This window comes from Anguilla anguilla, chromosome 17, assembly GCF_013347855.1.
Source record: "Anguilla anguilla isolate fAngAng1 chromosome 17, fAngAng1.pri, whole genome shotgun sequence".
In the NCBI taxonomy this organism is placed as follows: domain Eukaryota; kingdom Metazoa; phylum Chordata; class Actinopteri; order Anguilliformes; family Anguillidae; genus Anguilla; species Anguilla anguilla.
The window spans coordinates 12,871,151-12,884,465 of record NC_049217.1 but is presented as its reverse complement, the minus strand read 5'-3'; the positions used below and the strand labels follow the sequence as shown (position 1 = coordinate 12,884,465).

The 13,315-nt window shown below is 45.4% G+C and overlaps 1 protein-coding gene across 4 annotated transcripts in view; it reads left to right on the top strand.

The window, feature by feature from the left end:
- LOC118216559 (RNA binding protein fox-1 homolog 2-like) overlaps positions 1 to 12,522 on the top strand; it is a 33,821-nt gene extending 21,299 nt beyond the window's left edge. For 3 of the 4 annotated variants that reach the window (XM_035397835.1, XM_035397836.1, XM_035397837.1), the window contains 7 exons: positions 3,612 to 3,699; positions 4,524 to 4,580; positions 4,933 to 5,083; positions 6,084 to 6,126; positions 8,703 to 8,788; positions 9,046 to 9,124; positions 9,673 to 12,522. In XM_035397835.1, coding sequence (XP_035253726.1) covers positions 3,612 to 3,699; positions 4,524 to 4,580; positions 4,933 to 5,083; positions 6,084 to 6,126; positions 8,703 to 8,788; positions 9,046 to 9,124; positions 9,673 to 9,717 — 549 coding nt within the window. In that variant the 3' untranslated portion in view covers positions 9,718 to 12,522. The remainder of the gene's footprint in view (positions 1 to 3,611; positions 3,700 to 4,523; positions 4,581 to 4,932; positions 5,084 to 6,083; positions 6,127 to 8,702; positions 8,789 to 9,045; positions 9,125 to 9,672) is intronic. The other variant, XR_004763031.1, reaches the window with a different exon arrangement.
- Positions 12,523 to 13,315: the final 793 nt, after the last annotated feature.

Here is a 13,315-nt window from a genome sequence, read left to right as displayed (position 1 = left end):
TAGCTTTATGACCGGACATTTCTTCATCAGAGCGCACAAAACGATCACGTTCTCTCCTATCAGTCATGTAACATTCAACTGACAATGAATACAGTGTAAAATCCATGTCATGGTACACTATGAATAGTTGTCTTTAAGGCTACTGCATTCATACCATTGGTCTCAGAGTCATGCTGTCCAGAATGTTCTATATTGCTAGTGCATGATAGGCAAGTCTGCACAAAATCCCGTCCTTTTCATCTTTCCTCTACAGTAAAAATCATTAAAACTGAAGAAAATATAGAACAAATGCAAGCGAGGTGTAGGAAATTTAGCTTTCTTGTACAAATGCTTTTTCCTTTTGCTGTTGCGTTATTTATGAACTCTAGCATACAGTAGTCTTTATAATCCTGCAGAATGTGAGGCTGATTGGCGTTGGCCTTGCAGCTGTGCATTTTAGGCAGTTTTAATGGGAAGTGCAGCTGAATGTAAGATGGCTGCCGTAACGAAGCAGCAGGACTTGTATATTAAGAATTATTTGCCTTTCATTTACTGTTTAACAGCAGCAGTACGCCTAGCAATGCAAGCTTGTATGAAGTGGCTAGTCTTCTAGAGAGAATGATTTCAATCAATATCAATATAAAATTAATTGTCAGCATCCATAAAATTTGGTGTAAACCACTGTGTTGATTTCCTGATATTTTGATTTGGTGCAAGCAGTCATTTAAAAGGAACTTACAAAAATAACTACCTTTTGTTTTTTTGTGTGAGAAACAAACAGAATTCAGAAAAACAGTGAAGTACAAAATACAGGAAGAAAATCAGTAAAATTTGGAAAAAGGTGAAGTTGAAGTAAATGCTTAGTTTTGAAGTGACTGAATTTTGATAATACATGCGCACACACACACAGTGGTTTGAGTTTAGTCTGCAGGGTCACTTCAGGGCGAGTCCTGCATGTTTAGCAGTAGTTACTGCAGTATCTGATGTGAATGTGCTGAGCATGTAGTCCATCCTGTACATATACATATCCGATTGGGTAGCGCAGGGTCATCAGTGGTGCACCGGAAGTAAAGGCGTATGCGCTCCGCCCCCCTCCCTTCCCCCCCATCATTAACACTTCCTTGGAATGGCCCAAATGTAATCATCTTCCTCTGTGACATGCCTTACCAGATTCATCTGATTAATTCTTTATTTCTCTAATTGATTTGTAATCGCAATATTAAACATAACCCCGTTTTGTTTAATTTGACCATGTTGTCTGTAATTACGGTGCGTGCAGCTTTGGGGCATATTCTCCTTTTAAACAGGGTGTAGGGGTTCGCTGTTCAAGCTTCACTGTAGGAGGGTTTACTGTTGACACTTGTTCCAGCACAGCTGGTACCTATCCATAAAGTTTACAAATGTACACATTTGCGCCGACCTCACTCTGACACCCTCCACCCGTGTGTTTATGGATGCATCCTCACCTGGAAGTTATTTGTGTTCACCGGTTTCAATCGGTGGTTCAAAACGGTGCTGAAATTCCACCGCTGCCATCTTAAAGCACACTGGCTGGTTTATCAACCAGTCGACTTATCGGGATAGCCAGCCTATAAACAGGCCCGTACCAGATAAGTAGCGTATGACCAGGACTATACTAGAGAATTAGCCTATAACCAGGACGGTGCCAGATAAGTAGCCTATGACCAGGACTATACTAGAGAATTAGCCTATAACCAGGACGGTGCCAGATAAACAGGCCATGGAGCAGGCTTTTCCACCTTGGTGTCTCACAGTTCTGTGAATGAATGGTCTGTAAAGTCAGGGTTGTTTCTGGCAGCAGTGTGGAAAATGGTGGCTCTTACTCTACGGGGGTCCATAACAGTGGTGCAATGGCTTATAGAGTGGAGCCAGATCAAGTGCTTTGATTGGACCAGAGCTCAGCTAGCTCAGACAATCAGGGAACATCCTGGGAATATGATTCACTGAGGCAATCATTTCCCCCTCTTATGTTCAGGGGTGGGGGTAGAAGTGAACTCTGGGCCTTTTGGGGAGGTGTCTTTCCCTTGCTTTTGTTGTTTTCTTTTTTTTTTTTTTTTGAATGGTGTGTGTATAGTTTGTGTTTTGGTCTTAGTTTGTGACACCAAATATTAATGCCTGGCAGTGTTTCTTATATCATTTGATTTATTTTTGGGTATGATGATTGCTTTTCTCTTCTCCTCTTTCTTCCCTTCCATCTTTGGTTCTCTTGTCTTCTCTTCAGCTCTCTTTCTCACTATCTCTATTTCTCTCTCAGCCCCCCTCCCCCCACATTTTAGTGATATCTGTAGGGGAATGGTCACTGACTCTAATTGCTTTTTTGAATGATGCACCTTGGTATTTTTATTTTCAAAAATAATTGTTTTACTTTTGGTGTTGCTTATGTAGATGAAATGTTCTTTCTCTTTCTTCATTTTTGTGTTCCCTCTGTTTTTGATCGGACTGGCTCTGTCTCCCCCCCCCGCATCCTCTCCCTCCTTCCCTGTCTCATCCCTCTCTCTCTTTGTATGTGTATGACATGGGAGTGCTGCGATTGTTTTGATTGGTCTCTATTCTGCATCCGACGCTTGCTGATTGGCTGATTTTTGGTTCTTTACTCTTGGTCATGTGATGCGCCCATACTTGGCTGTGTGTAATTTCTGTATTTTATTGAATTTTATTGTTTTATTTTGTTGGACAAATGTTTTTTTGCACTCTTTCTCTCCCTACCCCTAATTTATTTGATTATTTATTCGAAGTAATGGGATGTTTCTTGATTTTAATCAGTATGTTATAAATTTGAATCTTTCACAGGTTAATTCTAGGTTAATTGTTTAATATGGGGGGGGGGGGGGGCGGGGGGTGGGGAGGTGGGGGTGGGGGTTTGGCTGTTAACCAATGCTGTAATATTGAGATTAATTTTCTCTCTCTTCCCTATCTGATTTGCATGTTTGTTTTACAGTAGGAGTAATCGGAGAACTTACACAGGCTAACAACCTCACACTAACGTGCACGAGCATACACCGTTTTCAAATCACAGGGAGTGGTTTCATTTGATGGTTGTGAGTCTGGATAGTTTTCACAAAGTGACTGGGGAGAGTACAGCAGCCGTATTTGAGGTTATTGATTTTTCCAGCTGACATTGTGGAAATATTAAGTGCTCCATCAAAAGGAAATCAGTTGCATTGATTTGCCTCATTATTCAGGATGAGGCTATAGTCAAATGACGCACTGCATCACCACATACACCCCAGCAGTGGCTGCACACGCACACACACACACACACACACACACGCACACACATACACATGCACGCACGCACGCACGCACGCACGCACGCATGGGTGGTCAAATTAGTTTTTGCCAGGTGAGAAGTAACACTTACACATGAGTTACATTGTTCAATTTGTGCAAAAAAAGAACCTAATGTTCTCCATCTTCACATTTAGCATCTAGGATAGCTTAATGTTGTTTTTGTCCTTGGTTGGTGTTTGCATTTGTATGTGCATGTCTGTCTGTGACTGTGACCGTGTGCCTGTGTGTCTGCGTGCGTGTGTGTGTGTGTGTGTGTGTCCTCCTCTGTAGACAGTTCAGTCTCCTCTGGTGTTGAGGTGCGTTGTCTCTCCCTGTTGCAGGTGAACAACGCTACGGCCAGGGTAATGACCAATAAGAAGATGGTCAGTCCTTACCCTAATGGAGAGGCTCTCAGCACACTGCCCTACGGTAACTCCCGCCCAGTCCCTGCCCCTAACCAGCCCAGACCCCACCCCATCCCGCCCGGTCCCTGCCCCATCCAGCCCAGTCCCTGCCCCTAACCAGCCCAGACACTGCCCATCCAGCCCAGTCCCCACCCCATCCAGCCCAGACACTGCCCATCCAGCCCAGTCCCTGCCCCTAACCAGCCCAGACCCCACCCCATCCCGCCCAGTCCCTGCCCCATCCAGCCCAGTCCCTGCCCCTAACCAGCCCAGACCCCACCCCATCCAGCCCAGTCACCACCCCATCCAGCCCAGTCCCTGCCCATCCAGCCCAGTCCCTGCCCCTAACCAGCCCAGTCCCTGCCCCTAACCAGCCCAGACACTGCCCATCCAGCCCAGTCCCTGCCCCTAACCAGCCCAGACACTGCCCATCATGCCCAGTCCCTGCCCCTAACCAGCCCAGACCCCACCCCATCCAGCCCAGTCCCTGCCCCCAAGCAGCTGAGACCCTGCCCCCATCCAGCCCAGTCCCCGCCCCCAAGCAGCTGAGTCCCCAACCCACAGCCCACAGCCCAGTCCCCGCCCCCAAGCAGCTGAGTCCCCAACCCACAGCCCACAGCCCAGTCCCTGCCCCCAAGCAACTGAGACCCCAGTCCCTGCCCCCAACCAGCCCAGACCCCAACCCCACAACCCAGGCCAAGCACATAATCAGCAGCCCTGTAGCTCCTGCAGACCTGACTGCTAACTGCTGTATGTGTGCGTGTGTTTGTGTTTGTGTGCGCGTGTGTGCGTACATCTCTCTCTCTCTCCTCTCCTGGTGTGCTGCATCGCCCTGCTTGGGGAGCGTAGCGGGGTGGAAGCTCAGTCCAATGGTGGGAGCCATGTACGGGCCAGAGCTCTATGCAGGTCAGGCCCTGAACTCTCAAATTCAAATAACACTTCATTGGCTTGGCAAGATGCATCTTATGTTGCCAAAGCACTGAAAAGAACACGTACAATGGATAAACGCATACACGTGGATCTAGATGTACAGCGTACCAACACAATAAGCCTGTCCAAATATTTGCTCACTGGTTCTCCCTCTGTTTACGTAAGCTGTAACATAATTTGATTCTGGTCCGTTGCCTTTTCTGTGTTCCCCTGATAAATGGGCGAGCTCTTGGTGGCCATTTTGATGTTTTAAGTTCCGGGCGTATTTCAGTGAGGCTGAAGCTAACGTCTGTCCCTCCGTCCCTCCGTCCCGCCGTCCCGCTCTCAGTTCCGGGGTTCCCGTACCCCTCGGCGGCCGCCGCTGCCTCCACGGCCGCGGCGGCGGCTTTTCGGGGCGCCCACCTGAGGGGGCGGGGCCGCCCCGTTTACAGCGCCGTCCGCGCCGCCGTGCCGCAGCCCGCCATCCCCACCTACCCTGGGTAAGGCGCTATATCCCGCCCGACGCACATGCCTCACGCTCACACACACACGCGTGCATACACACTATATTCTCACGAGTGCCCCTGTCGCACACAGTGCTATATAGCCTACGGCTGCGCAGACGGACATGGAATTTATGAATAACAACAACCCAAAACGTAGTGCAACGTGCTACCATGTGCAGTTTTCTTGTTAGCGTGTTTTCTGTGTCCAGCTGAACCACATCACTTAACGTACTGTCACATACTCACGAGATGCCATTTATACCACAGAAATAATAATGAAATAACTTAATTATGAACTTAACATATTTTGAAATGCTGTGCTTTCCTGAGAAACCTTAAAGGGACTGCACCTACACCAGTGCTATTTGATAGTAAATCACTGGGACACACACACGCACGCCTACACACACACACGCACACACTGCATGTTGTTAGCCATGTGCTGTGTATGTGCATGTTGGGTGGGAGGGGGTGATGTTTGCACCACTCTGATGTGTACTGCTGTGGGTACAGTACAGCTTCCTGATAGACCAGCATCTCTCTAAACCAGCGGCTCTTTTGATTGGCTGCACAGTCTTGGGATCACTGCATTTATTGGACCTGGTCCCCTGTGCTGTCTGTTACAAGCACAGGCTTGGAGAATGGTCTGAGGAAGCTGTAATCACACTGCATGCTGCATGTGTGTAAAATAACATTTCCCTCTCTCTTTTTCCTCTTTCATTCACTCTTTCCATCATTCCCATGCTTCCTTTGTCCTGATTTCTCTTCACATTCTTTACTATTCTCTCTCTCTCTCTCTTTCTCTCCCTCTCTTTCTCTCTCTCTCTCATTCTTTTCCATTCCTCCTGCTTTTACTGGCCCTGTGGTCATTCGTTCTATATTTCGCCAACTTTTCTTTTCACGCTCCACCTCTGTCTGTGCCCGTTTCGCTCTATCCATTTTCTTTCCTCTCTTCTCATGATATCCCCCCCTCTCATGTTATTCACTCTCTCAGTGTGGTGTATCAGGATGGGTTTTATGGAGCTGCAGACCTGTATGTAAGTATAATCCACCTCTTATCCTCCCTCCCTATCCTCCCTCTCTCTTTCTCTCTCTCTCCTGGAACGTCTGCATGTGTGTTCGTAAAGGCAAAGCAGAGCTCTATGGCTGTGAACAATAGACTGTTTTAAGTGAAAACACCTTGTTTTTAGCAAATAATATTTTTGCTGGCTACTCAGCTATCAGAAGTTCTGTTACCTGGCTGTAATGCATGGTCACCATAACAGCTAGCTAGCTAGCTAACATGTCCAGTACAAACAAAAACATAATCTTTTCAAATTATTGTCCCAGTATGTTTATATTAAACCATTTAGCTGATGTTTTTGCTTGTTATTATAGTAGGCCATCAAGCTGGTCAGCTAGCATGTTGCAAATTAAGCTGTCATATTGCCTTCAGTAAATGAATACACTTACAGGTATCAGGTTTGTCAGCAGGCTATTTTGAGCAAGCTGAATCTTTAGTTACTGGTAGCCGATTCCACGTTTGGGATATGAAACAGTTTGTATTTATTGTACAGCTGTATAGGGAAGAGTGTGGAGCCTGTGCTCTGTTTTGAAGTGTGTGATGTCAAAGCTGATATTACATCGGTTTTTAATAATCTGCTGTTCTCCACAGTTAGCTGAAAAGCTAGCAAGCATATGCTAGTGTATATGGCTCCTGAAAACAAGCTGGCAGAAGTTAGCCAATGTTAGTGACGGTAGTAATGTTATTCATTGCTGAAGAGCCAGAAGGCTGCTTGAAATCAATCTTCTGACCCAGGCGATTGGGCTCGCACTATTTTTGCTGCAAAGCAGCTGCGATTCATGTTTTCCTCATAATGACAAATTATTTTCCCATAAAAATCGGATGTTAACTTTACCCTGACTGGTTTCAGCTCATCAGCTGCATATAGCTGGCTTAGCTGTTTTAGCCACGGACGGCTAAAGAGCAGCAGACACTTTTAAAATTTAACCAGCTGGAATTCCACTTATGTTTGCCAGTGGGGGTTGGGGGATATTGTGAATATTGTTTTTGTATACATCAAAGTGAAATTATTTCAGCGAACTAATACAGAGCTACTGCATATAGTGCCTTAACTTGACAAAGCTGTAGGACGAGAGTGCTGTGTTTCTCTTAACCTTGTAGACAAAGATGATGATATTCCATGGCCACTGTCAGTGGTTCAACCCTAAATAAACCACCGTTTTCTCTCGGCAGCCCTACATAAACCATCTTGAGGGAGATTTGGTCGAGCTCATGCATCTAGGAAATTTAGGATGGGTCATATTGTTCATAACTGGATAGCTCTGTGTGCGTGCTTGTGCGTGTGTGCATGCGCGTGCATGGCCGCCTCCCTGCGTGTGTGCGTGTGCGTGTGTGTGCATGTGTGCGTGTGCGTGCATGCCCGTGTGCGTGTGTGTGTGCAGGTTGACAGAAGGCTGTTCTGTGTTCTCTCTGTAGAATAGTGTTTCAGGATCCTCTGTTTAGCAGCAGGTTGCCCCAGGTATGGTCTGAAAAACCCTGTGTGCATTATGATGATGATGGTGATGATGATGATATGGTTTGGAAAATATAAAAATTGATTGGTTTGCACTTATAACAGCCTTTCATTGGTGTACTAATTCAGTTGTATCTGACGGGAGATTTGGGGAATGGATAAGTGGGGGCTGGATGCTAATATTGAATGACTTAACAGCATAAGCATGCTCATCTTGCGTAGTCTGCAAACATTTCAGTCTGTTGAATCGTGGTAGATTACTTAACTTCTACTTTTAATAATACTCATTTTAATTCCACATTGATTATCTGTGTAACTCAAGTATGCATTGTGGCTTGGTTACCCAGGTGTTTTATATTGTATTTCTGGATGTTTTTCTGCAGTGGCAGATTATGCATGACCCGGGACAGAATTAGTTTATAATTGCAAGTGCTGGGTGCATCTGCCAGTACTGATGTGTGTGACATTAATTTCTCCAGGGAAACACTCAGGGGGGATGGTATTTTTAAAGGGAATAGATTCGTTTTGAAATTTCAGTCTAATGCTAGTGCTTTCAGGCCTGCTTTGTCCTCCCTCGTTACTCATTTACCTGCTGCTGCTTAACACCTGCATGAAGCAACTCCCCCACCCCCCCTTCCCCCACCCTCCTCGGCCTTCTACAAACATTAATCAGTCTCCCTCCCACCCTCTGCTCATCACCTCTCCTGCCACTCACCAGCTGAAGCCTCTTCCTGTCTCGAGGGGATGCTGGGAGTTGTAGTCCTTAGAGCGGAGATGTGCTTGAGTAGGGCGGATGTGTGCCTGTGCATGTGTCTGCATGTGTGTGTACGCTCTTCAGACTTACCCTCTCTTTTCCTGTTTAGTGGTTAAAGTAGCTAAATTGTTTGTGCTCTATACTGCAGTACTGTGCTGTGCTTGCCAGAAGCATATCTGCGCAGCTCTTCTGTCTCATTCTCCTCTGTTGGTTAGCTTTATTATCCTTGTTAGTTTTCCAACTCTAACTCACTCTAATGCACCTCTCATCTGATGTGATCAATGGCAATTAAGCCTCTCTCTCTCTCTCTGTCTCTCTCTCTCTTTCTCTCTCTCTCTCTCAGGGAGGTTATGCAGCCTATCGCTACGCTCAGCCTGCTGCTGTAACCGGGGCGACAGCCGCTGCAGCAGCAGCCGCCTATAGTGACAGGTGAGGAGAGAAACTGAGTTCCTGTTACGGATCCTTTCACTGGCTCATTTCATTGAACAGTTCACAATTTATAGTCTTGGCATCATTGAGAGCCTTTTCTTGTAGTTGTAGAGCTGTTTACGCAATAATTAGTTTCATATGAAATGATACAGGGTGATACAGATATAGACGAACATGCAGATATGTGTGAACCCACGTCTATGGTAGGAACTGCGTATGATATTGTGCTGACGGGGTTTGACCTGTTTGTTGCACAGCTATGGCAGAGTATACACGGCAGACCCCTACCACGCCCTGGCACCTGCCGCGGCTGCCGCCTACGGTGTGAGCGCCATGGTAAGACTCCGCCCACCTGCCCTGTTACCATGTACAACTGTAACCGTTTACGGCTGTTACCATGTACGACTCTAACCGTGTTTGGCTGTGATACTCGGCCCGAGCAGCTGGAAACCACGTTCCATCCGGCTGTATCTCTCAGTGGAATTTCATCTGTTTATTGACTGATCCCGAAGGTGTTGGATGGGGCTGAGGTCAGGGCTCTGTGTGGGGCCAGTCAAGTTCTTCCACACCGTTCTTGACAACCATTTCTATATGGATGTCACTGTGTGCCTGGGGGCATTGTCTTGCTGAAACAGGAATGGGCCTTCCCCAAACTGTTGGGGAAGCACAGAATCGTCTAGAATTTGATTGTATGCTGTAACATTAAGATTTGCCTTCACTGCAACTAAGGGGCCTAACCCAAACCATGAAAAACAGCCCCAGACCAAGGGGGGTGCCCTCATACTTTTGGTCATATAGTGTATTTCATGACAGATATTGCCCTTCTCTGTCTCACACTCTTTTCCCTACTTGTCATAGTAACCCTTCTCTCTTCTCTCCTACAGGCTAGTCTGTACCGGGGTGGATACAGTAGATTTGCGCCGTACTAAAACTCCGCCCCTCCCCCACCACACCCCTTTTTGGATTCCCCGGGCGTCCGATCCCTCCTCCACACTCATCCAGAAGCTCTCTCCCTGGCTCTCATTACTACTTGTGGGTTTCTTTTTTTCTTTTTGGATGAACGTATTTAATGAAGATGGATCAGCTTTTGATGGGCTAGTGTCTAGTTAACTGGGCTCTGTGACGTCATTCACCGGGAGGGGAAACCGTGACGGTTGCCAGGTGACGCCTGTGAAACGCCAGGAAAGCTACCAAACACAACGCACCTGCAAAACCAGTTCAGCACCACAATTTCCCTCTATCTGGCAACCTCCTTATGAGGATCAGATCTACAGCTGTAGATTCTACAGTCAGTTATATACACACATAAACACACACACACACACGCAGTTACACACTCAGCGAGCTCGCCCATCTCAGGCTCACTGGAGACTACACTACATTCTGACCTGCAGACTGTCCTGCTGCCTGCAGGTTTGTTTCAAATTTTGAGGAAGGTTAATATAAGCCAGTGTTTTATTTTCATTTTTATTGCTGCTTAGGCAACTTTCTCTTTCATTTCCATTAGCAAAATGAAAAGGCTGCCCTGTCATATTGATTTAAAGTGAAGGACGAACTCGGTCTGCCTCTGTCCTCCTAACAAACATCTGCACTGAACACCCAACATGCTCACGATTCAGAAACACGCATTCTACGCTGACAGGAAAATGGATGACTAAATTGGAGCGACCCTGGTAGTAAAAATGTGTAATGACAAATATGGAACCATGGCGACACCAGAATGGACTTTGGAGCATCAGGATGACGCAGTGGAGGAGGGACAATGCAACGACTCGGAAATTGAACGAAATGACACGAGCTGAGCGAGGAACTTTCCAGAACAGTGGAAGGCAGCAAACGGGTGTATTCCCGCTGTTTGTCCCCCGAAGAGGACGGGGATGAAACGCGTCTCCCCCGGCAACACCAAGCTAGATTGAAAACGACAAGGAAAAAACTAACGAGAAAAGACTTGTTTTTGTTCCGCATTACCTCATTTTTTTTTCTATATGGAATAAATATCATAAAACATTAATGATGATAAAAAATCTAATCAGTGGAATTGGAATGAGTTAACCACCAAAATGAAAAGATTATTATTATTATAATTATTATATTATTATCACATTTTCCAGTTAATTATTCCTCATTATCGCTGGTTATTAGTATTACAGATATGACTATTATGGCTGTTGATGTTTCAGTTATATTACAGTGTCACAAGTATTCTGACCTGAATCATGCATTCTCATAACACACATGGGTACACACTACCTTTTTACTGAAGATTACTGAATATAGGACGCAGTTTATTAGTGGAACAAAGAGGGGGGGAGAGACTCGAGGAGCTTCTAGAGAATTCTTTGAACCCTTTGCTCTGTGGGACTACATTCCATTTCAGTTAGGGTCAATAATTTACGTCAAATGGGTCGGAGAAGCAAGGTGTGCTGGTCAAACTCGGTCAAAAAACCTTTTAATTGACCTCAACCACCCAAAGTTTGAACGACTGACGGTTAACTCAGGGCTTGAGAGAAGTCGTCGGACGCAAACGTTACAGATGTACCCTTTAAAATGCCATTTGCAATTTTTGTTCTGCTTTCTGTCAATTAATGACACTAACCCTCCCCCCCCCAGAAAGTGGAACAGTCCCATTTGTGTCCTTAAGACAGACCCTCTTTTCAGGAGTTTTTGTGTGAATGGTTTAGTCTGGTATGTCAGTCAGTCACTGCCTATTGCTTTTACAGAGGATGTGACAATGTATAAATAGTCTTTGTTGTAGTATTATGTATATCTCCATTTACTCTGAATATGTTATCACTGCTTTTCTTTTGGTTCCAAAGATTCTTAAAAAGCACATTTTTGGTCAAGTGTATACACATTATTGTACTTTTTCATGATTGTTGTTGCTGTTATTTTAGCTCATGTTATATTTTTTTGTTTGTTAAACTTGTAGTTTTTTCTCAGAATACGTTCCCTTCAGTCTGTTGTGTGTTCAGAAGGTTTGTGGAATTTCAACCGCACTATCGAAGAGAACGAGAAAGCGGGATTGGGCGTTTTGGTGGCGGTGCGGTTCTGATGATGAATCCCGACCGTTGTAACAATTTAAGGAACGTCACCGGAATGTCATGTAGTGCGACGGCAGGGTTTAACATTTGGAGCCCGTGCAGATTCGGAACACTAAAGTAGTGTTTTAGGTGTATGTGTGCGCGATTGCGTGCGAACGTGCACAGATGGAGAGAGGATTGCAGGTAGACTGCATCATTAACTGTCCAATGTGTGGGCCGGTAACTTGAGATGGCTGGATAAGAGGAGGAGAATAAATGTGGGGGGTAGATGAATTTAGGAAGAATCAAATGTTAATCCTGTCACATTTAAGTACCGGCTGGTTTTTAAAATTCTATTGTTTTTTTAAAAAAGTGGACTGAACCATCTTCAGGCGCAGTAGGGGGAGGGGAACAGGATCGAGCCATATTTCAATATTTGAGTTCATTGAAGTTACTTGCTGAAGTAACGAGTGAAAAATTTGAATTTAGTCGTTTTTAAAATGTACAAAAATGGTGAAATTGCCAGGGTCTGTTTTTAAATCTGGTCAAACCTCTTTGGTCACATGACAAGGGGGCATTTCAAGGCTGAACTGCAGGAGCTCTGAGGCCTAAACCACATTTATGGGTAAAAGATGTGGCTGCATGGACTATTCCGTTGGTGAAAGTCGTGTCATGTTTTTAAAGTATTAATAAAAGGTTATGATTGTAGAGCCATTGAGATGTTTGTGAGTTAGTCACACACACACACGGGTCACCCTCTGCCTTGATATGGCTTCAGGAAATGGAGGTTAACGTTGTAACACCTAACACTCTTCCTCCTGCAGCTTGCTCAATCATTATAATGGAGTTTGGGTGGAAAAATGAAAACTGCAGTTTTCCCATAAGTTCTTTTGAAGAACCCCTGGGCAGGTGTTAGAACTGAAGACATTTCAAAACCACATCAAGATGGTCTCTTAATTTAAAATTAAAACAAGTTAAGGACACTCACTTATGAGGTGGTTGCCATGGCAGGCTTTGTACCAATAGCGTACTGAGGCCTGGGGGACTCCTGGGTTAAGTTCACAGGGATGATCTGCAGCACTGTATCCCCAGCTGTACAGTAATTAAAGCAATGCAAATTATGGCGCATGCAAATGCCACACTTCCACACGTCCAACTGCACAAACTTCAGACAGCCCTGACAGGAGGGCCATGGCTGGATCAGTTACCCAGAGGCAGTGGGGGTGGGTGGGTGTATATTTGGGTCCGATTTGTACACGCTTTTTATTCCAGTATGTGTGTAGATCCTGCATTTCTGTGAGCAAGTTGCTGTTGTACTTGCAGGTTACCCACTGTCCTATCCAATCCGGGATTATGTGCTGTTTAGAGTGTACGTATAATTATTTTTCAAAAAACTTTCGATTATTTGCCTTTTCCGTCCTCCCCAACCCGCATATCCTGGGGTGCTGTAGTGGTTTTTAGGGGTGTGGGGATCCCTGTTGTTGCACAGACGTTAACCACCCTTGTT